A 27,353-nucleotide genomic window follows, 5' to 3' on the forward strand; every position below is an offset into this window, starting at 1 on the left:
CAGATATTTTGTTTCGAGTATATTCGTAAAATATTCTGTCCGTATTCGTAACCCTTCATTAATAACATTTCTTGTATTATGTATAATATAACAGTATGTACAAATTATTGTACATACATTTTTATATAATATTATGTTCTTTTATACAAAAATAATTATCAGTACCTATATCTATTTGTTTTAGATCCCTGTGAAGCTCTGCAATGTGGAAGTAATTCTGAATGTCTTTTGAGTGACCAAACAGCTCAATGTATTTGTCAAGTAGGATTCACAGGAAATCCTTTGTCTGCTGCTGGCTGCCAAGATATAAATGAATGTCTGGGAAATCCATGCGCTGAAGGAGCAGTTTGTAAAAATCTTCAAGGACATTTTCAATGTGAATGTCCGAGTGGCTTTAACGGCGATCCCTATTTAAGTGGATGTATTGTAGGCAATAAACAAAATTCATGCAACCAAGTACATCCATGTCCAGTTGGAGAACAATGCATCTTGCATGGCAACGACAACGTATGTGTTTGTTCACAAGGATTTTCACGTAACAAGGAAACTGGTGTTTGTGAAGATATTAATGAGTGTATTGAACAAGGTCGAATTCCATGTGGTTTAAATGCAATTTGCAAAAATTTGCCTGGCAGCTATGAATGTAAATGCCCGGCAGAATACAGCGGTAATCCCTATCAGCTTTGTGAAATTTGTAACGATATAAGTTGTCAGTGCCAACCTCCCTATAAAGTTGTCGATGGGAACTGCGTTTTATCTGGATGTTCTAATGATAAGAAATGTGGCAAAGGAGCAGAATGCATAATAATATCTGACGGTTTTAGCTACTGTGCATGTCCGGCAGGATTTTTTCAAAATCCTAATGGGGAGTGTGAGGATATCAACGAATGTAACTTTGGACATCCTGTGTGTGGCTTTGGCGCGGAATGTTTTAATACCCAAGGATCATTTGAATGTAAATGTCCACCTGGTTACGGCAAAGACCCAATTTCAGGCCATTGCAGTCTGAATCAAAAACGATGTATAAGTGACTCAGACTGCTTTGCTAATGAAAAATGCGTGCAGCCTGGAAACTGCATTTGTCCTCCACCATTCTATTTGGACGTCGAAGATGGACAAAAATGTAAGAGCCCGTGTGAAAGATTTGTTTGTGGCATAAACGCAAAATGTACACCCAGTGATCCACCAAGATGTATGTGCATGCCTGGTTTTGAAGGCGATCCATATACAGGTTGCACAAATATTAACGAATGTCATAGTTCACCCTGTGCTTATGGAGCGATATGTCATGATGAAAAAGGAGGATATAAATGTAGCTGTCCCATAAATTACGTCGGGGATCCGTATAAGTCTGGCTGTAAGTAAAATAAAATAATGTGATTGTTTGTACTTGTTTCGAAAGCTCTTAACTACAACTTATTTTCATCTATTTTAAAGGTACTACTGAAGAACCAATTTCTCAGAAACAATTATGCAGTCTTGATGATCAGTGCCCAAATAACTTGGCTTGCATTAATCAAACTTGTGCCTCACCGTGTGCCTCTGTATCTTGTGGGCCTAATGCATTTTGTGAAGTCGATAACCACGCTGGCTGGTGTCGCTGTAATCCAGGATACACAAAACCGGAAAGTGGCAAATGTATATCAGGTAATAATAAAATAAAATTGTTTTATTGCAAAGCTTAAGGGACTAACCCTAAAGTGTCGATTTTATAATTCATTTTTATACTTGAAAATAAGCCCTGAATTGTTTCATTTTCTAAAATTAGATACTACATTATATTTCCGAGAATTCGATCTGAGCAAAAACACGATATCTTAAAATTTTCTCGATAGGAAAAAATCACAAAGATGCATCTAATTTTCACGAATTTTTCATTTACTGCCATAACCGTGCATTGAACTAAGTTAATATTTTAACACATTGTGTAAAATTCTATCATTGAAAGATCGACCTAGCGGATTTTTAAAATGTTATATATTTATCGAGTTATTGAGAAAAAACTAATTTGGCGATGAATCCGCGTCGTTCTTTTTCACCTGGCATATGAAAGACGGGCGTGAGTGTGAAGAGAGAAGGACGATGTTTGATTTTTGGGGTTAGTCGCCCTCTTAACTTTGCAAAAGTTTGTAGTCCCATTTATGGAATATGTAATGAAAAACAGAATTAAACTATTTTTTTATTTCAGGATGTGACAACTATACCTGTGCCCCTGGAGCGCAATGCATAATATCAAAAACTGGTCCTACATGTGTTTGCCCAGAGGGAATGGCTGGAAATCCGTTCCCAGGAGGAGTGTGTAATAGAGATTTATGTGGACCGGGTGTTCCATGCGAAGATCATCTTACATGTGTTTCTGGACGTTGCCGACAACGCTGTGAAAATGTCGTGTGTGGTGTTGGTGCTCATTGTAACGAGGAAAGTGGGCGTTGCGTTTGCAATACCTTTTTCGTTGGCAATCCTGATCTTTTGTGCATGCCTCGTAAGTGTCCTTCAAAACTGAATATAAGTTGATTGTGATTTTATTGAATTTGAGTTCATTCATTGAGCAAATAAATAAAATAAAAATAAAATAAATTCATTGGAACATTTTGAAACACACATACAAAATAATAATTATTATTTACTATTGTATCTTTATTTATTTTATTTTTGTTGCAGCGGTGGCACCTCCAAGTTGTGAACCGGAATGTGGACAAAATGCTCACTGCTCATACGGACAAACAAATGTATGCAAATGTGATAAAGGTTACACGGGAAATCCTTACACTAAATGTTTAAACAGAAAATACATAACGTGTGCAAAAAATCCTTGTGGAGCTAACGCTGTATGTCAACAGACTAAATCACATGTTGAATGTTTGTGTCCTCCAGGCTATGTTGGCAACCCGAATTTACAGTGCATTGATATAGATGAATGCGCTTCACGACCATGCGCGGAAAACGCTTTATGTATAAATACTCCTGGCAGTTTCAGTTGTATCTGTAAAAGTAAATATGCCGGAAATCCCTATGAATTATGTACTCAAGTCACTATATCAAAATGCGTTAATGGAGATATATGCACATGCTCTCATAATTCCACATGCCCTGACGGGTACATTTGCGAGAAATCAAGATGCGTCGATGTTTGTCGATCTACTATATGCGGTCCTAAAGCAGTTTGTGAAGAAGGCAGATGTATATGTCTTCCAGGTTATACTGGAAATCCAAATGATTTGGAGAAAGGCTGTGGACTCGATGATAAATGTGTTGTCGATGAAAATTGCAAAGACTCTGATATTTGTTTTCAAGTTAGTAGAAACATCCGAAAATGTGTTGATTCCTGTAGTAAAATACAGTGTGGTCCAAATTCTCTATGCGTTAGTTCCAATCATCAAGCTAACTGTATTTGTACAGAGGGATACATCGGCAAGCCTAATGATATTAAATTAGGCTGTCACTTAAAGCAAAATGAAAGAAATGAAGTTGAATGTAATGTAAATAGCGATTGCACAGAGCCTAAAATTTGTGTTGCAGTCGATGGAATAACAAATAGATGTCTAGATTTATGCTCTACTGTAGCTTGTAGTGCCAATGAAGTTTGCAAGGTTGTTAATTCAGCTCCTCGCTGTGACTGTAAGGATGGGTATTTATGGAATCCTGTGAATTCTGTTTGTGAACAACCTAGCACATCAAATTGCGAAAATGATGAAGATTGTGATGATACAAAATCATGTCAACAAGATGCTCTCGGAGTAAAAAAATGTATTGATGGTTGCCTCGTATTTATGTGTCCGGAAAATTCTAATTGCATTTCTCAAAACCATAAAAGTGAATGCAAATGTAGTCCTGGATATATTGGAAATCCTAATAATCGCGATGGATGTGTTTCCCTCAATAAAGATGACTGCTCAGATGATAGCCAATGCAAAGAAAGCGAAATATGTAAAAGTATTGGAGATTTAAGAAAATGTGTTCCTGCTTGTCAAGAAGTAATTTGTGGGCCGAATACTATCTGTGTTACAAACAATCACGTTGCTCAATGTCAGTGTCCTATGGGAGCTTATACTGGTAATCCTAATGATTTAAAATTAGGCTGCCAATCAGTGCCCTGTGTCTATAACATCGATTGCCAATCACATGAAATTTGCAATCGTTTAACATATAAATGTATCAATGCCTGCAATGAAGACTCGTGTGGTGAAGGCGCTGTTTGTTTAGCAGACAATCACAAATTTAGCTGTCAGTGTCCAGCTGGTTATGTAGCAGATCCCTTGCCAGAAATAAGTTGTAAAAAATTAGACGTGTGTAATCCAAATCCGTGCCATCCAACTGCAGTTTGCGAACAACAAGCCGCATCCTACATTTGCAAATGCCCAGCGGGGCATGTAGGTGATCCAATACAGGAGGGATGTAGGAAGCAAGAAGAATGTCCTAAGGGAAACATTGATTGTCCGCGCGACTCTACTTGTGTTAATGGACGTTGTAGAAATCCTTGCGAAGGTGCATGTGGAATTAATTCCGTTTGCAAAATTGTGGACAGAAAGCCAATTTGTTTTTGTCAAGAAGGGTATGAAGCAGTTCATCCAGGAATTGATTGTAAGAAGCAAACAATGCGATGTGCTGAGGACAGAGATTGTAACGGCGATGTTTGCCATAATCAGCAATGTTTTTCAGCCTGTAAAAATTCTAGTAATTGTGATGAAGGTGAAAGATGTATTAAAAATTTATGTATATCGCAATGTAGCAGACATTCGCAATGCAGCGTTGGACAGGCTTGTATAGCCGGTCAATGCCTAATTGGATGCAGACATAATGAGGATTGCGATGAAGATGAATCTTGTGTTAATAGTCAGTGTGTAAATTCTTGTCTTGCAACGAGAGCTTGTGGACCAAATGCCATATGCTCTAGAATTAACCATAGCACGAAATGCGAATGTCCTGTAGGGTTTGAAGGATCTCCTACGCCACAGCAAGGATGTGTTCGTAAACCAGCAGTATGTAATCGAACTTCAGAATGTCCACCAGATCATATGTGTATTGGACGTCTGTGTCAAGTTCCCTGTAAGCATAACTCTCACTGTGCTATAGGCGAAACTTGCAGTGACAATAAATGTCATAAAGTTTGCCATACAAGTAGTAATTGTCTGCATGGCGAATATTGTGATTCAGGAGTCTGTGTTGCTGGATGTAAAACCGATTCTGACTGCTTAAATAATCAACTTTGCCAATCAAAGACATGTGAATGTATACCTGGCTATAAGTTAATTAACGAAGAATGTGTTAATGTAGTAGAATGTCTCAATAATCCATGTCACCCTTCAGCGCAATGTATAGATTCAATCGGATCCTACAAATGTGTCTGTCCGATTGGAGCATTAGGTGATCCATATAAGTCTGGATGTCTACTACCTAATAAATGCACACAAGATAGTCAATGCCAATACTCATTGTCTTGTGTTAAAGGTGAATGTTTGAATCCATGCCTCTCTAACTCATGTGGATTAAATGCCGTCTGTAACGTAGAAAAACATAAAGTCACTTGCAGTTGCAAAAAAGGATATTTAGGCAATCCTTTAGATAAAAAAATTGGATGTTTCAAAGTAGAATGTGTTGATGATACAGATTGTGCTAATGATAAGTACTGCGATGCTGTGAGCAACAAGTGCAGTGGTAAGTCATAAAATATATTTTATATATATTAATTAACCCACAATTATTTTGTTCTTCTAAGAGCCCGAAACCTATGTTTCAAAGTAAATATCTAAAACACCTTTATTTAAAACTAATGATTTAACATTAGTGTTAAATATAAAGGTGCTCGATCGAAAGCTAGGAAGATGTATGAAGTGTGTACACTAAACGATTTGTATCGACCGATAATAATGTACTGAAACCCCAATTTTGTCAAACCTTCGGCTGATAGAAAGTCTGCAGTCTGCGGGGGCTCTTACTGTAACATTCAAATTCGTACATTTTCCGTCCGGTTATTGGTGTAATTAATAGTAACTTTTTTTTCAGATAACTGTGAGTCTAATATGTGCCTTAATGGAAATTGTAAAATTGATAACCATAAGCAGTTGTGTACTTGTTTACCTGGATATGAATTAGATAATAATCAATGTGAGGATATTAATGAATGTACGAAAAATCCTTGTCCATTAAACTCTGAATGTAGCAACATCTTGGGTTCCTTCACATGTACTTGTACTAATGGTACTATACTAGACACAAATACTGGTACTTGCAAGATGCCCGGTGACTGTTTTTCTGATGATGAATGTTCTGAAAAAACAAAATGTTTGAACAATCGATGCTCTAATCCTTGTGAAAAAGTTAAATGTGGCCAGAATGCTATTTGTTCGGTCTCCAGTCATAAACCAATATGTGAGTGTATACCAGATAGTCAAGGGGACCCGTACAAACAATGTACTAAATTCGAATGTGTCAGAGATGCTGACTGTACCTTGGAGGAAGCATGTGTCAATAATAAATGCATCGATTCATGTAGCCTGCCACGCGCTTGCGGAAAGTATGCTGTTTGCTTGTCTAAAAACCACATAGGCCACTGCTCATGTATGTCCGGTTACACTGGAGATCCAGTTTTAGGTTGTGTTGCTATTCAATATTGTGAAGATGACAGTAGATGCTCTTCGGGAACTAAATGTGTAGATAACTTGTGCGTCGGTAAGTGTAAAACGATTTATAAATTTTAATTAGTTTTGTATAATTATAATAATTTGACGCAATATTTTATTAATTTCAGGTATCTGCAAAAATTCTAGAGATTGTTTTGATGATCAAGTTTGTGTTCAAAGTACATGTAGATTAAAATGCAATTCCAATAGTACTTGCCCTGATTCTTATTTCTGTTCCAATAGAATATGTACAAAAGATCAGAAATGCATTTCCAATAATGATTGCGCGCCTGATGAAGAATGCATACAAAGTGCAAGCATTCCGAAATGTGTAAAACTATGTAAAACCCGATCTTGCGGTAGAAATGCAGACTGTACTGCTATTGCCCATCAAACTGTTTGTTCGTGTAAAGAAGGATTCTTTGGCGATCCAATAAAAGGATGCAAGAAAAAAGAATGTAACAAAGACTCAGATTGCTCAAGCGACAAGCTATGTAGTAGTAATTTATGTAAAGTTGTATGTTCAGTAGAGAACAACTGTGGAGAAAATTCTATTTGTATATCTGAAAATCACAGACATTCGTGTTCCTGCCAACCTGGTTTTACGGGTAACCCATCTAAAGGATGCATTAAAATTAATTGGTGTGAACCAAATCCTTGTGCTCTTGGTGCTGAATGCATGAATATGATAAATGGTCCACATTGCGTTTGCCCACCAGGCATGGTTGGCAATGCGACGACTGAAGGTTGCAAAAAAGCTGCAGAATGTAGATTCAACCGAGATTGTCCATTGAGTGCCCGATGCACTGTTATTGATGGGACAAGGAAATGTACAGGTATGTCATACTAATTTCAGTTAATTTTAATATTAAGCACTTATAATACACGTTAAATATTTAAAATATACCTGTAAATAATATTGTATTAATTTGGTTCTAGATGTATGTGAAAATATAAAATGCGGTCCTAACGCAGAGTGTATAGCAGAAAGGCACGCTGGTCAATGCAGATGTAAAGAGGGATATACAGGAGTTGCCTCCAGTGATAAAGGCTGCCGCATACGTGAAGTAACTTGTAGTACAAAGCTTGATTGTCTAAAGGAACAATATTGCAGTAAAGGAGTTTGTGTTGGTATGTAATAAATTATTATAAAATATAAGGTCATGAGAGATAAAAAAGTGACTTTGTTTTATAATATGTATAGATAAGTCGATATAAATACGTACTTAAGATTGTGATATAAATTGTGTTTTTATTTCAGGACTCTGTTTATTAGACGAAGAATGCGAGTCAAATGAAAAATGTATAAATGGACAATGTTTAAATCCTTGTTCGATGGAAAAGACGTGCGGTTTAAATGCGGTATGCCGTACAAGCAATCATATTGTGCAATGCAGCTGCCCAAACAGTTTTACAGGAAATCAGGATGTTGAATGTGTCCGAAGTACGTATTTAAATAATTATACAACAGGCTATCAGAGAATGTAATTTGTCAAGGTATCCCAATATTATTTTAAGAACAATTCATAATATGAAATTGAAGTGCAGTTAAATGAGGCATGAGACACAATGGGATATAATATTTTACGACGACGACTTAATTATTAAGTCATGACCAATGTTTGTTCTTAATTTGCTTATTATGATAACCATAAACCTGCGTATGATTTAAGATTACCTTGATAGAATAATTTTATAAAAAATAACCTTTTATAAATATAAACCCATAATTTAATAAATTATAATTAAAACAAAATATAAAAAAGATTATGAAATACAAACTTTTTAGTGCCGAGACTGTGTGGATCTTCTGGAGAATGTGAAGACGATTACGTTTGTCAAGATTCAATGTGCGTTCCAGGATGCAAAATTGATGAAGACTGCGCTGTAAATGAAAGATGTTCAAACAGCGTATGTTTGCGTAAGTTCACTATTTATTTTTTAATAAAGCAGAATACCCCAACAACTGTTAATAATAACATACCGATACAGTATTTATTGTTTTAGTTTACCTACTTATAGTAAATTCTAAAATTAGCACTAAATGTTAGGTAGATATAGATAATAATAATTATATATTAACAAGTTGATTTAGTAAGTATTTTGTTTCAGTAACGTGCCGTGTTGATAACGATTGTTTCCTTGGACATATATGTTTATCGAACAGTTGTCATTATGGCTGCCGACATGATGATGATTGCGGACAAGAAGAAGTCTGTAAAGACAATTACTGCCAAAATCCATGTTCAAACAAAAATAATCCATGTGGGCCAAATGCTGTATGCACTGTAGTTGACCGGAAAGCTTTATGCTCTTGTGGGGAAGGTTTAATACCATACCCAACTGCAAATATCGGATGTATTAGAACTGTATCAACATTTTGCTCCACACATACTGATTGTAGCACTGGATGGCGATGTGAGGACGAAAAGTGTCGACCAGCTTGTACTGCGGGAGGTTCAGAATGTCTTCAAGGTGAACGATGCGAATCGGGTGTATGTCGCTATGCCTGTACTTCAGACGAGCATTGTTCCAATGACGAAGTATGTGATGGTCGATTTTGCGTGACTGGATGTAGATCGAATTCTAATTGTCCAAATAATTTGGCTTGCGTATCGGGACAATGTATGGATCCTTGTAATGAGCCAGCCGCATGTGGAGCAAATGCATTATGTACAACAGAAAATCATGCTCCAAAGTGTACTTGTCCACAAAATTTAATAGGAGATCCGAAATATGTATGTAAACGAATAAAAAATATTTGCGATAGCAATAAAAACTGTCCAAGTGGATCTGTATGCTACGGTGATATGTGCTATCCATCTTGTAGAAGGTTTGTTTTTATTTTTTTCACCTTTTTAATTAAAATAATCTTTCCTAATACGAGTCAGGCTCGCACGCAAGCTTAAACAGGTTTGTTGTGTAAATTATACCCTTTCATTGTTATTTGGTGATGTTTTTATGTATTTGATAATGTATGTGTTAGACTGAGATCTTTTATGATATAGATGACAAACAACAAAAAAGACGAAAAGCGAAATCTCAGTTCCATTTTCAGATTTTGGGAACGGAACCTTAAAAAACTGAAAATGTAATATATTAAATTTGACTGCTTTTTTTAGCGACAGTGTCTGCTTGGCAAATGAAAAATGTATTCGAGGCATATGCAGAGTAGTTTGTAATAATGATGACGCATGCAGCGAAAATCATATCTGCGAGAACAGAATCTGTAAACAAGGATGCCGTGATGACACTGCGTGCGCTACTGATCAAGCATGCATTAGTGGCCAATGCAAAGGTAAATTATTATAATTTTTTTATTTTAACACACTTTATTTATGTACGTCATCTTAAACACAAAATTTATTTTTTCAGATCTTTGTGGTGAACGTCAAACTTGCGGAACTTGTTCTCAATGTAAAATGATTAACCATCGAGCACAATGCAGTTGTTCGAGCAATTATACTGGAAACCCCTTGGTAGAATGTAATAAGAAGCTATCCCAATGCGATGGATTTTGTCCGTGTGACGATAGTGGATATTGCATATCTTTATGTGAAAATGATTCCGATTGTGCTTGCGGTGAAAAATGTTTTAATGGTGGTTGCAGAGCATTGTGCTCAGCTAAGAAGAAATGTCCCGAAAGGCAAATCTGTACACAAGGTGTCTGTATACCGGGTTGCAACAGTAACAAGGACTGTGGTGATGATATGACGTGCTCATCAAGACTTTGTGTAGCAGTTTGTAGGGAAAATTCTTGTGGAAAAAATGCATTATGCTTAGCGACCCGGCATAGAGCTGTTTGCAGTTGTCCAAGTGGTTTTTCCGGAGATCCTTTAAAAGAGTGCAAAGGATACGATTGCTTAAAAAACGAAGATTGTGGATCTGATGAAGAATGTACAATAGATGGTTTATGTAAAAACATATGTCTTCATGCTTGCGGCAACAATGCGATATGCCGAACAATTAATGGAAAGGCCCAATGTTCTTGTCCGCCTAACTTTATAGGTAATCCAAAAGTGGAATGCTTAAAACCAGCAGAAAGCAGTTGTTTGCGAAACCCATGCGGTGTCAATGCAAGATGCAGAGATCTGGATGATGGAAGTTTTGAATGCACTTGTCCAAAAGGATGTGCCGGAAACCCACAAAGGCAATGTTTCTGTGGTACCATGGCGCCGTGTGCAAATAAAGTTTGCGGTACTAATGCTCAGTGTCGGATAGGATTAAATGGAAATGCTCAATGTTATTGTCCTAGGAATTATCCCAATGGTGACCCCAATATTGAGTGTAAGTAAAAATATATGTGCTCTATCGTCCCCAAAAAATATTAAAAGATCCCTATACTGATACCGGGACATAAGTATTTTCTTACCAAATTTTATCCAAATCGGTATACCGGTTAGGCGTGACGAGGTAACTGATAGACAGACACTTTAATTACACATCACTTAAATATCACAGAATTTAGGATGCTGAATGCTGTTATTTCTAAGTGTAACATTGTAATTCTATACAACAAATTATTATTATTATTTGTAGGCGCTGAAGAACCCAGCATAGTCGATTGTCGAACAACTGGATGCGGAACTAATGGAGAATGTTTGAGAGAGGGTGCCGAGTTTGTATGCCGCTGTATACCGGGTACTGAAGGCAAGGCTGACGAACAGTGTCATACTAGTGAGTATTGCAAAACATTTCACCGTAAATATTTAGTTACATCAATTGTAAGTAAGAGACTTGAAAGCACAAAATAATATTATAATAATCGGTTTTACAAAATTATTAAAAATTTTAATAAAATTATTATGTATAATTGTTGGGTCATGACGGTTATCCATAATCAAGATAGATTGTGTAAATATTTATTCTTACCTACATAATAATAGATATAAACCTAATGTGAATCACTAACTTTACTGTATAATAATTTTCTCTATTTCGACCGGTGATATATCCCCTCGTAATAAAATATTATATGTATAATAATCAAGTCGCAAAATATTCTTCTCTAATTTGTAAAAAGTCAATTATTCTGGCACATTAGTTTTATTTTGTACAAATATGTAAATTTGATACCGTCATCGATATACATATATGTACAATATTGTTTGATCATGTCTGATCGAAATTAGTGGAAGCATTCTCACTGTTCGTGCTTAAATGCAATCTGTAACATTTTGTTCGGCTTCATGTACATATTGCTTGTTTATAATTTAACGGTATATTATAATATTTTCAATCATGAACTATCAATTTCAAAAAGCATGCACTGTCTCGTGAGAAAGTTTCCTCTTCGTGGCTGAAGGTACAGCTCTTTCGACTATGCTTTCTTCTTTCACATCTTCCTAGGTATCGAATGTACGAGCGACAAGGACTGCCCAGTAGACAAAGCATGCTTGAGCTTGCATTGCGTTGACCCTTGCACGGTGCGAGGGGTCTGCGGAGAAGATGCACTTTGTGAACCAGTGATGCATAAAGCCCAATGCTCATGTCCGCAATGCTATATCGGACAACCGCGGATGGCATGCCGGCTTGATCCCAACTGTAAAACGACTACAGATTTTAATACAACATTTACATGCTCCGATACCAAGCCGTGTCCTTCGAAATTATCTTGCGATTTGAATACTAACCAATGCCGAAATCCCTGCTTGGGTTATCAAAATTGCCGACGAAATCAAAAATGTGAAGTTCGTAATCACGTGCCTGTTTGCGTCTGTCGGAACGGTTTCGCTTTAAATGAAAGAGGTGAATTAACATGTGCACCGGATAATGCAGAATGTACAAGGGATGAACAATGTCCCTCAAATACCGCATGCAAGGATTCGAAATGCGTCAATCCCTGTTTGGCGTCGAAGCAACCCATATGTTCGAAAGGAAAGCAATGCGCAGTGGTAGAGCACCGTGCTGTGTGTGTCTGTGTGGAAGATTGTCATCCAACAGTTTCTATTTGCTTAAGAGATAATGGGTGTCCGCAAAATTTGGCTTGTAAAGACTTTCAATGCCAGGACCCGTGTAAAGACGCATGCGGTGGTGCACCATGTTCAGTGGAAGATCACCATCCGGTTTGCAAATTTTGTCCGAATGGATTTGCACATGATGACAGACACGGCTGCATTAAAGGTAATTCAGTCGTTTAGCAAAAACATTAAAAGTTAGTATATAGTATATTTTGTCTTACGCATATCTTATTAATTTTTTTTCTTCATATTCCAGGAAATTTGATAGAACATTTTCTATGACTTCATGCAGCTATTTCTATTCTACTTCTTTATCTCTAGCATGATCATTTTTCTTTTTTCACAGTTGAACTTCTTCTAGTGCAGGTAGTTTCCACTTGTAATGTATACTTTATACTTATTTGTGTACATATTTTTTTGCATTTTTTTTGCTTTGTTATAACTTCGCATCAATATAATAATATAATGGTGATGGAGCTAGTAATTTATCATAATGCTTACAAATGCTTGAACTAACCTATGAAAGCAAAACAAACTGACACGAGACAGAGTTTGCAATAGATCCTTTATTTTAGCAATAAACGTAGATGATTAAACTATTTTTATGTATATTATGGATTGTGCAGTCAATATTTAGCAATGTATTGTGAATTGTGATGTATCCGTAGAAACTTCTAATAGTTTATTGTTTTAAATTAGTTACTTTTTTTGCATTTTCATAAATTATTATATTAGAAATTTAATAAATGTGTATATTACATATTAAAGTAACATAAGTGACAAAAAAAAAAATATTTCCAATAGTTACATAATTGAAAACTTGAGAAATTACAACTAGGATATCATAAATAAAATATTAAAATCTGTATTATCGTCACAGCATTAGAATGTGGTGCCCACGAGCACTGTGCGCCTGAGTTAGCGTGTATGGAGGGGCGATGTGGAGATCCCTGTGCTCTCGGTGGCCCTTGCACTGCTGGACAACATTGCGCTGTAGTCAATCATCAACCCGTCTGCTCAAAAGGTACTTTTCACATTATATTAAGAAACTTCGCAAAGCTATAATAAATATAATAATATTATTAACCATAATACGCTCCAAAATTACAAAACAGAATTGAAATTGAAGTTTCTGAAGGTAACTTAAGGTAACTTAAGTTAAAATACTGTTACAATAAATTCTTATAAAACAACCTTTTCGTAACGCGAACGGCCTACATACATTTGCGTCGAGTATATTTTAACCTACCCCGACAGACGTTGGTCTGTCTTATTTAATTATTTTCTTGAATTCGAAAAACTTATAGCTATATAAAAAACAAACAAAACAGAAGGACACACGCAAAAAAAAATAAGTCGCAGCACCAACGAAAAAAATGCCTACTAGGCATGATGATTTTTTTTCTTGGTATGAATGTAGTGAATTAATGACTCTGTCAGTTTAAAAACTCTCCAAGATATCACAAAACAATAATATCTCTTAAATATACCTTCTCAAAACGCTACGGCTCCATACAAACTGCTCTTGAAATAATGACGTCAAAGTTTTGTAGTTTGTTATCGGGAAGACTTTGTTAGCGAACAAAGCTATCGAGCTGTTAAATATTGCGTTTATGAAAATGGTTTCATAACAAAAATTACTACAAATTCCTTGTGAGTTGTGACCCTACCAGTAGCACCAACATTCTGAAAATATTTGAAAAAAATAATAATAATAAAAAATTATTCAAAATAATCATGATAATTATAATAATAAGTAATAATTGCTATAAATAATGCTAAAATATAAAACAAAGACTATATATAAAAAACTAAATCTAAGTCAGAGGCTGAGGGCAATGTACCTAAGAGGCTGGCAGCATTACCTCGCTGTATCGCAAGGCTGATACGTTGGCCGAGGTAAGCGCCAGCTCTGGGATCGTTAGTTTTCTCAACCAGTCTTTGGGATAACTCTCTGAACATTTGTTTGGCACCAGGGCCCCTCGGACCCAGGGTTTCAACCCCGAAAGGTACAAAAAAGTAATCATTCCCCAGTGCTTCATATTTTCTTCTTTTGTTTGTCTCTGCTTGTGCCACCGCAGCTCCAAGAAGTTTCCAATATAATTTTTTGAGGTTTAGGGAATATTTTTAATATCCATCTGGAAATCAATTTTTAGAGTTCCGTACCCAAAGGGTAAAAACGGGACCCTATTACTAAGACTTCGATGTCTGTCCGTCTGTCTGTCTGCCTCCAGGCATACTTGCAAGGATGTTGCAATGTTTTGTGCACTTCCGTGTGTACGCGTCCACTCAAGTCGGCCTGCGATCAGTCCAAGCGGATTAGATTGGCCTTACCTTACACGGACACCTTTAGTTGCTAAATTACTATTTTGAATTTTGACTCATTCAAATATTTATTACAGTGTGCCAGTGTCAAACATCCTCAGACTGCGCTAGATATCCAAACACTGAGTGTGATGGTTGTGCCTGTATAAGACGTAAGTTCTTTAAAATTGTGTACTTACATTTAATTAAATACGATAATCGTAAAATTTCACATTTGCACAAACATGAGGCTAATCCTTACCAATTTTATACCGTCACTTTTATTCATTATTTTTTATACACAGTAGTAGATATTACATTATTATACTTTTACTAGGATGACCCGGTGAACTTCGTATCACATTTCATGTAAATCTATACATATTATAAAACAAAGTCGATTTTTTTTCGCTCAAGTCCCTTTGTTCCCTTTAATTTTTTAAAGTACGCAACGGATTTTGATGCGGTTTTCTTTAATAGATAGAGTGATTAAAGAGGAAGGTTTATAAGTATAATAACATTAAATTGAAAAAATACTGTTAATTTTGGGGTTTCTAATGTGATGTCGTAAAAAATTACATTTTTTCCGCTTCCATTGAAAACGCAGGCTGAACCCTACGAGTTTTATTAAAATAATGTACTAAGTACACTAACAAGTAACACTATAAAACAGTCTACAGAAAACTCCGCGATGATTTTAATCAATACGGCAATAATCCTAATTCAATTATATACTTTAAATACATTATTGATTTAATATAATACATGTATATGGCCCTTTACAGCATATTATGATTTAAATTAGTATTTTCGAAGATATTACAGATTTAAAAATTGCGGGAAGTAGCTTTTGCGGCTGTACCGAACAATACGGGCCACAAGTAGTAATGAATTACTACTGAATCGATTTTAATCATTTCTTCAATGAGTGACATAGGCTATAATATAAATATTTTAAACCCGTGCGAAGCTGGGGCGGGTCGCTAGTATGATGTAAACCTTTCCTGAACTTCTACGAATATTTCAAGAATAAAAATAGCTAAAACGGTTCCGACATTTTCGAATTTTAGCGAGACTAACAAAATTAAAAATTTATTTTTTATATTGATTTTTATTTTTTATTTTTAGGTGATAAAACAGCTACAAATTGTATACATTGCCGGCCTGGAGTTCCTTGTGACCCTACCACTGGCGCATGCCTAGAGAGTGAGTAATAAATAATGTTTTACACGCGCAACATTTAATTTCAATTTTGTGTAATAATAATAATGAAATTGTGCCATATTACATCGTCACTGAAAATGCAACTTAGAAACGAATCCATTTTTTGTTTTTGTTGTTATCTTAATTTTTTTTTCTAATTTTTATGAGTTTCTAATTTCATTGTTTTTCATTATCATCATATTATATCAATCATCTTTTAATACAAGGCCCGCCAGCTGAGGCTGCAGTGGCGCTACAGTAAGGTTGCCTTTCAGTGACGATAACTTAAAGACTGGACTGTAGGGGGCTATGATTAATATAAGTAATATTAATTATAGTATAATATATTATTTCTATATGTCTATTAATTCTTAAAATTGGGGTAATGAAAAATCTCTTCCCTATTTAACTTTGTGATATTACTCTACATTACTACAGGCTTCTATTATAAAGCTAGATAGTCTGTTTCTTGTATATTAAGTGTGAATAGCAAGACTAACTCCAAAAAACTGGGTATTGCTATAAACATTACTATGGTATTATTATCATTTGTCCGATAAAACGCCACAAAATACTGGCATTGTTCTCTCGGCAGACCCGACTGACAATTTTATTATATGACTTATTTTGCAGTGTAGATAGAGATGAGTAAACACCTACTACTTCCGGACAGGTGTTATACTTACTTAATATTTTGTAGCTGTTACATAATATTTCTTAAATTGATCATGCAATATGTACACAATATTGTAGAACTTGCATTTATTACATTCCCACGTTTTACGGTATTTCACGGTTTTGGCTACCTATCAAATATCCGAGGCGCTGCTTCGAAAGGAGCTTCATTCATAACTTTCGTATTCTATTAATTCTCGATATTACGTATTATATTATAACAAATATTGGCTGTGGCTTGGACTTTCACTTTTCTTCCGAATGACATCTTCCATCAAGTTAAAAAATATTTTATTTGTGTATTTCATATATAATTAATTAATCTGTAATTTTTTCATTATCTGCAGTTTATTTTCAAGTTATTATACTTAAAATGAGATTTTCACAGTTTATTATTCCTTTCTTATAACAGATGTCCCACTAACCGAATCATACTCCGATACTTTAACAATATCACCTAATACACTACCAACAACTGACTCAACATTTTCTCTGATTACTGACGATTTTTCTGACAAACAAACTGAAGTAGGTGTAGAGTCAGTTACAAATTTTACTCCGACGGCAGTCGATACTACTGATATAGTTACTAGTCAAATTGTGTCTGATAGAGAACCATCAACGCAGCTCCAACAATTGGATAAAATTTCAGAAATTAGTACAGAAAGTAAATTAGAAATAACTGCAACAGAACGTATAAATATGAATAAGCATTTACAAATTCCAAAAACAAACGTTCAAAGTAAATTAGATAATATAGAACTTATGCAAAGTAGCAGTACCATTGATACTGAAAGTACAATAAAACCATATGTTAAAAGTCCAGAAATAAGTATTATTTCCAAGTTATCAACAGAACAAAAAAATAAGAAAACTGCTGATAATCAAAGGCAATTACATAATAAAGAAAACGATAAGCCTCTTGTGGAATCTGCAGTAACTTATTCATCAATTGAAAATGCGACATCAATGCCTACACGGGAAACATTTACAATTTCTACAGAAAGGGGTGATCAAAATGATTTCGAATCTTCCTTAAACTTCACTCAAAATACAGAGTATACAATTACGGAAACAGTAACACAATCGACTAATGCCATATTGTCTACTACAACAGTAGCAGTAGTTGAAAATGATATTCATTTCGAAGATAGTACTATACTAAGCGAGAAAATTAATAATTTTATCAAAAGTGAAGATTCAACATCTACCACAGTAACAACAGAATTGCCAACTAGTGTAAAAAAAGATTACGAAGATATTTCCGTAAACGTATTTCCGTTCAAACAACCAACTACAGAAACAGTATATCATTCAATTAATAAAACACCAACCACTGTAGAAGGCACTGATATTAACTATGACAGTTTCACTGTCGGCGTTAGTGAATATGTGTCAACTATATATAATGATGATGTACAAACAGTAAAAACAACAGATTATTCTACTACTGACAATACAGAAAAAATAGAAACTACAGAAAAATTTGACGAAAATTTAGAGAAAAAAGTAGGTACATTTATTACAAGCTCAGAATCAACAACATATTCTAATTTAAAGGCTTACAATTCTATTCCTGATATACAAATGTCTACGCAAGCAGAAATCATAACAATCAAAATAAATGACATAAGTGAAGCAACAACAATAATTGTACCAAATTATGACACAGCTAAAGTAAACATAAATCCGCAAAAAGATACACAAGTTTATTCTAAAGAAGAAAATAAAAATATTTCAAATAAAAGTGAGTTAGTAAATAATATAAGAAACACTCCTAAGCAGTTACAATCTCCAAATAAAATACAAACACTCGATTCAGCTGATCATACTACAGACGCTAATAATCTTTTTGATGCTGAGTCTAGTAAAAAGTCTCTAATTTTAGTCACCAATATAAATTTAAATAATTCAGAGGAATCAATGTTACCAACCACTGTAGAACAGACCCATTCATCCGATACTAATAGTGCTATGGATTCAAAAACAGAAACAATAATAACTATTGAAAGTGATAATTTTACTGAATTAGGTAAGATATCTACTACAAACGCTATAGCAGAAACAAATTCCGGCGCTGCCAGTGACGTTTACTCAAAAAAAACGATCCCCAATGAAGAAACAACCACACCAATAATATCTTCAACGATAAATTATGTTACAAGTTCTAACATAAACGTAGACAATCGACCAACTGAGATACAATTATTTAAAATAAAAGAAGAAATGGAAACAACTATAAGAAACAATGTTGTAACTGAATCAAGTACAACATTTACCCAACTTCTTAATGAAGAAACTGATAACGCCGCAACAACTGAGGTTTACTCAAAAAAAGTGATCCTCGATGATGAGACTTCGTCAACGGTAAACGATATTACAAATACTAACACAAACGTAAACAATCGACCAACTGAGACACAATTATTTAAAGCAAAAGAAGAAATCGAAACAACTATTAGAAATATTGCTGTGACTGAAGCAAGCACAACGTCCACACAACTTCTTAATGAAGAAACAAATACCGCTGCTACCACTGATGTTTACTCAAAAAAAGTAATCCCCGATCAAGAGACAACCACGCCAATAATTTTGACAACGATAAATGATGTCACAAGTATAAACATAAACGCAGATAATCGACCAACTGAGGCACAAACATTTAAAATAAAAGAAGAAATTGAAACCACTATAAGAAATGATGTTTTCACTGAACCAAGTACAACATTTACCAAACTTCTTATTGAAACAAATGACACCGCTACCACTGACGTTTACTCAAAACAATGGATCCATAATGAAGAATTATCCACGCCAATAATTTTGTCAACGGCAAATGATGTCACAAATTCTAACATAAACGCAGACAATCGACCAACTGAGACACAATTATTTAAAATAAAAGAAGAAAGCGAAACCACTATTAGAAATAATGTTGTTACTGAACCAAGTCCAACATTTACCCAACTTCTTAATGAAGAAACAAATGACGCCGCTACCACTAACGTTTACACAAAAAAAGGGATCCACGATGAAGAGACATCGACGGCAATAATTTCGTCAACGGTAAATGATGTCACAAGTTCTAACATAAACGTAGACTATCGACCAACTGAGACACAACCATTTAAAACAAAAGAAGAAATCGAAACCACTATTAGAAATAATGTTGTTACTGAACCAAGTACAACATTTACCCAACTTCTCAATGAAGAAACAAATGACGCCGCTACCACTAACGTTTACACAAAAAAAGGGATCCACGATGAAGAGACATCGACGACAATAATTTCGTCAACGGTAAATGATGTCATAAGTTCTAACATAAACGTAGACAATCGACCAACTGAGACACAATCATTTAAAACAAAAGAAGAAATCGTAACCACTATTAGAAATAATGTTGTAACTGAACAAAGTACAACATTTGCCAAATTTAATAATGAAGAAACAAATGACACCGCTACCACTAACGTTTACTCAAAAAAAGTAATCCCTGATGAAGAGACAACCACACCAATAATGTTGACCACGATAAATGATTTTACAAGTACAAACATAAACGCAGACAATCGACCAACTGAGACACAATTATTTAAAATAAAAGAAGAAATCGAAACCACTACTAGAAAGAATGTTGTTACTGAACCAAGTACAACAATTACCCAACTTCATAATGAAGAAACAAATGATGCCGCTACCACTAACGTTTACTCAAAAAAAGGGATCCAGGATAAAGAGACATCGACGACAATATTTTGGTCAACGGTAAATGATGTCACAAGTTCTGACATAAACGTAGACAATCTACCAACTGAGACACAAACATTTAAAACAAAAGAAGAAATCGAAACTACTATTAGAAATCATATTGTTACTGAACAAAGTACAACATTTACCGAATTTCTTAATGAAGAAACAAATGACGCTGCTACCACTAACGTTTACTCAAAAAAAGTAATCCCCGATGAAGAGACAACCACACCAATAATTTTAACAACGATGAATGATTTTACAAGTACAAACATAAACGCAGACAATCGACCAACTGAGACACAATTATTTAAAATAAAAGAAGAAATCGAAACCACTATTAGAAATAATGTTGTTACTGAACCAAGTACAACAATTACCCAACTTCATAATGAAGAAACAAATGATGCCGCTACCACTAACGTTTACTCAAAAAAAGGGATCCAGGATAAAGAGACATCGACGACAATATTTTGGTCAACGGTAAATGATGTCACAAGTTCTGACATAAACGTAGACAATCTACCAACTGAGACACAAACATTTAAAACAAAAGAAGAAATCGAAACTACTATTAGAAATAATATTGTTACTGAACAAAGTACAACATTTACCGAATTTCTTAATGAAGAAACAAATGACGCTGCTACCACTAACGTTTACTCAAAAAAAGTAATCCCCGATGAAGAGACAACCACACCAATAATTTTGACAACGATGAATGATTTTACAAGTACAAACATAAACGCAGACAATCGACCAACTGAGACACAATTATTTAAAATAAAAGAAGAAATCGAAACCACTATTAGAAATAATGTTGTTACTGAACCAAGTACAAAACTTACCAAACTTCTTAATTCAAAAACAAATACCGCCAGTACCACTGATGTTTACTCAAAAAAAGTGATTCAAGATAAAGAGACAACCACACCAACAATTATGTCAACGATGAATGATGTTACAAGCACAAATATATTTATAAACAATCAACCAACTGACATGAAAAAAGAAAACGAAACAACATCAGAACATTTTAAAAGTACGATCAGTACTATAGATTTTACCACTCAAGAAATCGATACCGAAAGGAAAGGCATTTGGCCGCAGGAATATTCAAATATTCAAGATATTACGACAGATAAATTTAGAAGAAACGAAAATAATCAAGAGTCAACCACATCAGTTATTTCGACAACGGATTTCTATAGAGAGTATTCAACAAACCATTTAGTAAATTACGGTAGCACCGTAAATGATGGTACAAGCACTGATGTGAATACCGAAAATACCGTCAGTATTTTAGATTTTACCACACAAGCAAGTAAGACGAAAAAGGACGATATGTTTTCTCCAAAACATATTGACATGACAGAAAAGTATAATTATGAAAAATTACAGCCATCTACAGATACATACAACCTAGATATTACGACAAATAAATTTAGCGTAAGCGAAAGGAATACCATTGATAAACCATTTAAGACAACTACTGCAGACAGCTTTTACAAAACAACAATTGTAGACGAAAATAATAATGATCTGGAATTGACTAAAAATTATTTGGCTACGGGTAGCTCTTATACTGACACTACTTTAGAAGATGTACAATCAAGAACCGATTTGTATTCAAAATATACAACAATAATATCAAACGTTGATGATAAGCACAATAATTTAGACAAGGATCTTCAAACTACAACAGAATCAAAAAAAAATCTCAAAACTACACCACAAATTGAAACAATAGATACAGCAAGCTATCTTGTTATTGAAAGCGTTACGACCGAAATGCCAATGACAAATGTTGAATTCGAAAGCAAACAAACTGATGAAATAAAATCAACTACTGGCTACACAGAGATAACAAATGTGTATAATTTTATAACACATAATTTTATAACACACAGTGTTTCTGATAGTGCTGAAAAATATAAGACTAATTCATCATCAACAACACAAAATATCGCACAGGAAAAAGGGCAAACGAATTTAGAATACGATGAAGTTACCACTTTCAAAGAAATGACGGAAAGTACACAACAAAGTACACCTCGATATATAAGCCACTCTTACCAACACAATATAACTGCTACCAACGAGCCCTCAACAACTACTGAGCTTAACAATATTCAAACAACTGTAACTGATTCGTACTCAACAACAATTACAGAAAGTATAGGTGACCCAACGTTGAATACAAAACTAAGAAACGACAAAACAGATTCAAACAAACAAACAAAGGATATAGAAAGCACTACTATAAACTTTGATATAACCACAACCAAGGGCATTATTTTCCAAAAAGAATTACAAACTGTAACAGAAAATATTTTAGTAACTGAATTAGATGATAACGAAAAAGCAAATGCAACTGAACCAATCAGCGAAATCAAAAAATCTACTTCATTTTATGTAATTGAACCTAAAACAGAAAATTTTGTAGATTCAACCACTTTGTCGAGTAGTATAGATAGTACAATGCAATCCAACAACAGAAATAAAATAGATGAAGTTGAAGGTGCCAAAAGCACAAAAATTCCCGTTAGTAGTACATTTTTACCTAAAAATGATGTTAGCACGATAATAAATAAAATTTCAACTACATCCCATGATAATTTATCATCGCGAAGAAAAGACGTCGATATACCAGCTTGGACTGACTCTACGCCTTACTATGATACTACTTTAACTGATTTAAGTATGACAATTGAAAATCAAATTGTACATAAATGTAAATTTAACACTGACTGTTTATCTGACGAAGCTTGTATTATCGGAGTATGTAAAAACCCCTGTGAAGTTCGGAATATATGTACAAAGAAACACACCTGTAAAGTTGTCGACCATGTTGCTGTCTGTCAGTGCAGTAATGCCGCTGAGAATATATGTGCAGAAGGTATGGTACTAAAATTTTTTGTTTGCCATTAAGTTTCATAATGGTCATATAAGAAAAATCTAGAGAAATTTATCGGACAAATGTAAATAATTTGATTTGTACATATTGTAACTTAATTATAATGTATATCTATTTTAATGAATAATATGAAATTGAATATTTTTAAACATAAATTAATTAAATATAACATTTGCTTCTAATACAACTAATAATAATAATGTTAAAACATGTAACATACTAGAATCGCCTGGGACTCCTAAAATACCAGAACCATGTCAATCTGACCGGGACTGTATAGAAACGGAAGCGTGCTTTATGGAACAATGTCAAAATCCATGTGAATTTGACAATGTATGCGGCATTGGAGCTAACTGTCATCCAATTAAACAAAGGCCTATGTGCTCATGTCCTGCGGGATATGATGGAGATCCTGCTGTTAAATGTTCACCTAAAATATGTACGTGTAAGACATAACACATTAATATTCATTTATATTTTATTAATATCAAACCTATCAGCTATTATACAAAGCAAATATTTCACGGCAATAAAGTTGCTTACGAGTATATCGTAGTAATTACATTTTTTGTTGATATACTTTTAATAAGTTGTACAATCTTTATCAATGCTTGTCTTTGTCTAACAGTTTGATATGGTTAATATTTATAAACATAAACTTTTCTAACTTGAACACGTATTTTATTAAAATAATAAGATGTTATAAACTTTTAATTTAAAACATATTAATATAATAATATAATTCATATTATATCTGTAAATATAACAAAATATAATATGCTACATTATTAAATTAGAGAAAGGAAATTCATAACATAATAATTATTATTTACTGAATGTAATGTTAGTAATGAAAATAAATTTATTGTAAATATTGTCATTTTACATACAAATAAGACTGAATCTTTTTACAACATTTAGAAAGAGCAATGTAAATAACTACTTTGTATTAGGTATACAATTATTTTTACATTTCACTTAGCTGGTTGTACTCGAAATGAAGACTGTCAACTGACCGAAGCTTGTATAGATAATGCATGCCAACATCCTTGTGAAATACACAACCCATGTGCACTTAACGCTGTTTGTATAAACACGAACCATGGATCGGACTGCAGTTGCTTGGATGGATTTAATGGAAACGGATACGTTGGATGTGTTCCAGGTAAGCTATAAAAATAATGCAGTAATTAATTTTACAAGTTGCATAATGTTTAATAATATATTCTGTATTTTAGTCAGAGAATCACATTCTGTATGTCAGTATAATGAGGACTGTCCACCTGAATTGTTATGTGATAGACTGAACAGAGTTTGCATTAATCCTTGTTCAATAAATAAGTGCGGAGAAAACGCAGAATGTTATCCGGAGAATCATAGTATTAAATGCAAATGTTTCGAAGGTTTTACTGGAAATCCATTTTTAGAATGTTATCAAGGTACGTTTCTGTAATATTGTTATATTATATAATATAATGTTGTATTTTCTACAACTTGATAGCAAATTACTTAACGGTTTATATTTTACAGTTCAAGGATGTAGATCAGATAACGAATGTCCAAATTCCGAAGCATGTATAAATGGAAAGTGTGACTCCCCATGTAGATGTGGTCTAAATGCTATATGTGATGTTTTGAATCATCGTGCAACCTGTAAATGTTTGGCTGGTTATACTGGTAATCCTTCATTAGGATGTGAACCACCTTCTAATCCATGTATTCCGAATCCATGTGGTGTAAATGCGCTATGCGAAATAGATAATGGGAACCCTATTTGTTATTGTCCAAAAGGATTGACTGGAAATCCATTCCAAAATTGTAGTAAGTACTGTTGTAAAATTACTATACAGGGTGCAATTAAAGCTACCGGCTTAGGTATCATTAGGAGAGACCATTTAACAAAAAAATAGGGTGTTAATTTTTTATAATAACATATTTTATCCCACTTAAAATCATTGCAGAACGGTAATTTCGCGGCTGTGGGTAGAGTGGGGGTGACGCGGGGGGTGGTACCAGGAAGACGCGCGCGCGGGGGGCACGTCACGTTCCGGCTACGCGTAGTGTCTATTAATTGTGCTGTTTTTTAGGTTTTGTTTTTAAAAAATACGTGTATTTTAATTTTTTAACAAGGATCAATATATCGAAATTTGGCTGGAAGGTTTAATTGCACCCTGTATTACATCTGTAAGACGAAGACCTTTATATTACTTTCAAATATTATGATATTATAGTATGAGAATGTAATTTAATTATGAACTTTATTTTTACAGTACCTGAGGGAAATGAATGCGAACCGAATCCCTGTGGACCAAACACAGGATGTAGGATAATAAATAATAAACCAGCCTGCTTCTGTTTACCAAACTTTGAAGGGAATCCTCCGAGACAACCTTGTCAATTGCCAAACAACCCATGCAATCCTTCCCCATGTGGACCTAACACGCAATGCACGGTACTGACAAATGGATTTTCAAAGTGCACTTGTTTGCTGGGATATGTAGAGAGTCCAAATACAATAAGAGGTTGTATAGAAGCACGCAATCCATGTGAACCTAGCCCGTGTGGTACTGGAGCACGGTGCGATCCTAACAGAACTCCGGTCTGTTATTGCCCTGATAATACATTAGGCAATCCTTATAAATCTTGCGAACCACAAACATATTTGCCACCACCAATACTATGTCAGCCTGGTAATTGCGGAGAAAATTCAGAATGCTACGTAAGCAATAACAGAGAAATGTGCTTCTGTAAAACTGGATTTACCGGTGATCCATACATCGGATGTTCTCCACAAAAAAATGCATGTTATCCAAATCCTTGTGGACCCAGAGCAGTATGTAGCCTTAACTATGATGGTCAGGCAATATGCTCTTGCGCGGGTGGCAGTAGTGGAAATCCTTATGGTTTAGATGGATGTCAATCACGTGAGTGTGAAGTTGATGACGAATGCAAATTCGAGCAAGCTTGCATAGGCTACACATGTCGAAATCCTTGTCCAGGTGTATGCGGGCTAAATGCTAAATGCTTTGTTGAAGCCCATCATCCAGTATGCATTTGTGAAAATGGATTTGTGGGCAATCCTTTAATTTGTTGTTTACCACCCGGAGAATTAAAAATGGTAGCGCCGTGCAGCAAAGCAAAATGTGGTATAAATGCATACTGCCAAGAGGTAGGAGGTGAAGCACTATGTTACTGTCCACCCAATTTCTATGGTGATCCTATTAAAGAATGTAAACCAGAATGTATGATGAATTCTGACTGTGCCTCTAATGAAGCCTGTCTTAATCAAAAGTGCGTTGATCCATGCTCCGAAAATAACATCTGTGGAATAAACGCTGTTTGCTTATGCGCGGATCATACAGTATCATGTTTATGTCCCGAAGGGTACATAGGAGACCCTCTAATTCAGTGCATATACAGACGTAAGTATGAATTTACATACTGCTATTTTATTACTGTTCACATATTATACTTAATAAAAATCACTTTTGTAAGAATTATCATTTAATCATGTTTTAATTTCTTTTAGCTATAGTCATTACACCTGACAATACTACGGCGCAGCCATGCACACCAAATCCATGTGATCAAAATATGGCATGTGATACTTTCGGTGACAAATTTGCAGTATGCGATCCATGTGTTGGGTCAAATTCCATCAAAAATCCTGCATGTAGACCAGATTGTGTTGTTAACTCTGATTGTCAGTTTAATCAATTATGTTTAAGAAACAAATGCATAGATCCATGCCCTGGCTCTTGTGGTGTCAATGCGGATTGCGTTGCATACAACCATGGACCGATATGCACTTGTCGAAGTGGTTTTGATGGTAATCCATATGAGAATTGTAAACCAGTTGTTCAATGTGAGTTATACTACGAAATTAATGAATTCGTCTTATATAATCGTTAGTATTTAGTG

The 27,353-nt window shown here is 34.7% G+C and overlaps 1 protein-coding gene across 1 annotated transcript in view; it reads left to right on the plus strand.

Annotated features, from left to right (window-relative positions):
- LOC121731689 overlaps positions 1-27,353 on the plus strand; it is a 131,241-nt gene that overhangs the window by 30,946 nt on the left and 72,942 nt on the right. Inside the window, exons 11-33 of the mRNA XM_042121262.1 lie at positions 185-1,357; positions 1,438-1,647; positions 2,189-2,482; positions 2,662-5,655; positions 6,004-6,669; positions 6,749-7,456; positions 7,560-7,751; positions 7,882-8,064; positions 8,410-8,541; positions 8,733-9,453; positions 9,743-9,918; positions 9,996-10,907; positions 11,160-11,297; positions 11,970-12,743; positions 13,461-13,604; positions 14,983-15,057; positions 16,013-16,090; positions 23,656-23,871; positions 24,415-24,597; positions 24,671-24,871; positions 24,963-25,253; positions 25,703-26,854; positions 26,962-27,297. Coding sequence (XP_041977196.1) covers positions 185-1,357; positions 1,438-1,647; positions 2,189-2,482; positions 2,662-5,655; positions 6,004-6,669; positions 6,749-7,456; positions 7,560-7,751; positions 7,882-8,064; positions 8,410-8,541; positions 8,733-9,453; positions 9,743-9,918; positions 9,996-10,907; positions 11,160-11,297; positions 11,970-12,743; positions 13,461-13,604; positions 14,983-15,057; positions 16,013-16,090; positions 23,656-23,871; positions 24,415-24,597; positions 24,671-24,871; positions 24,963-25,253; positions 25,703-26,854; positions 26,962-27,297 — 11,949 coding nt within the window. The remainder of the gene's footprint in view (positions 1-184; positions 1,358-1,437; positions 1,648-2,188; positions 2,483-2,661; positions 5,656-6,003; positions 6,670-6,748; positions 7,457-7,559; positions 7,752-7,881; positions 8,065-8,409; positions 8,542-8,732; positions 9,454-9,742; positions 9,919-9,995; positions 10,908-11,159; positions 11,298-11,969; positions 12,744-13,460; positions 13,605-14,982; positions 15,058-16,012; positions 16,091-23,655; positions 23,872-24,414; positions 24,598-24,670; positions 24,872-24,962; positions 25,254-25,702; positions 26,855-26,961; positions 27,298-27,353) is intronic.

Source organism: Aricia agestis, chromosome 11 (genome assembly GCF_905147365.1).
Source record: "Aricia agestis chromosome 11, ilAriAges1.1, whole genome shotgun sequence".
Classification (NCBI taxonomy): domain Eukaryota; kingdom Metazoa; phylum Arthropoda; class Insecta; order Lepidoptera; family Lycaenidae; genus Aricia; species Aricia agestis.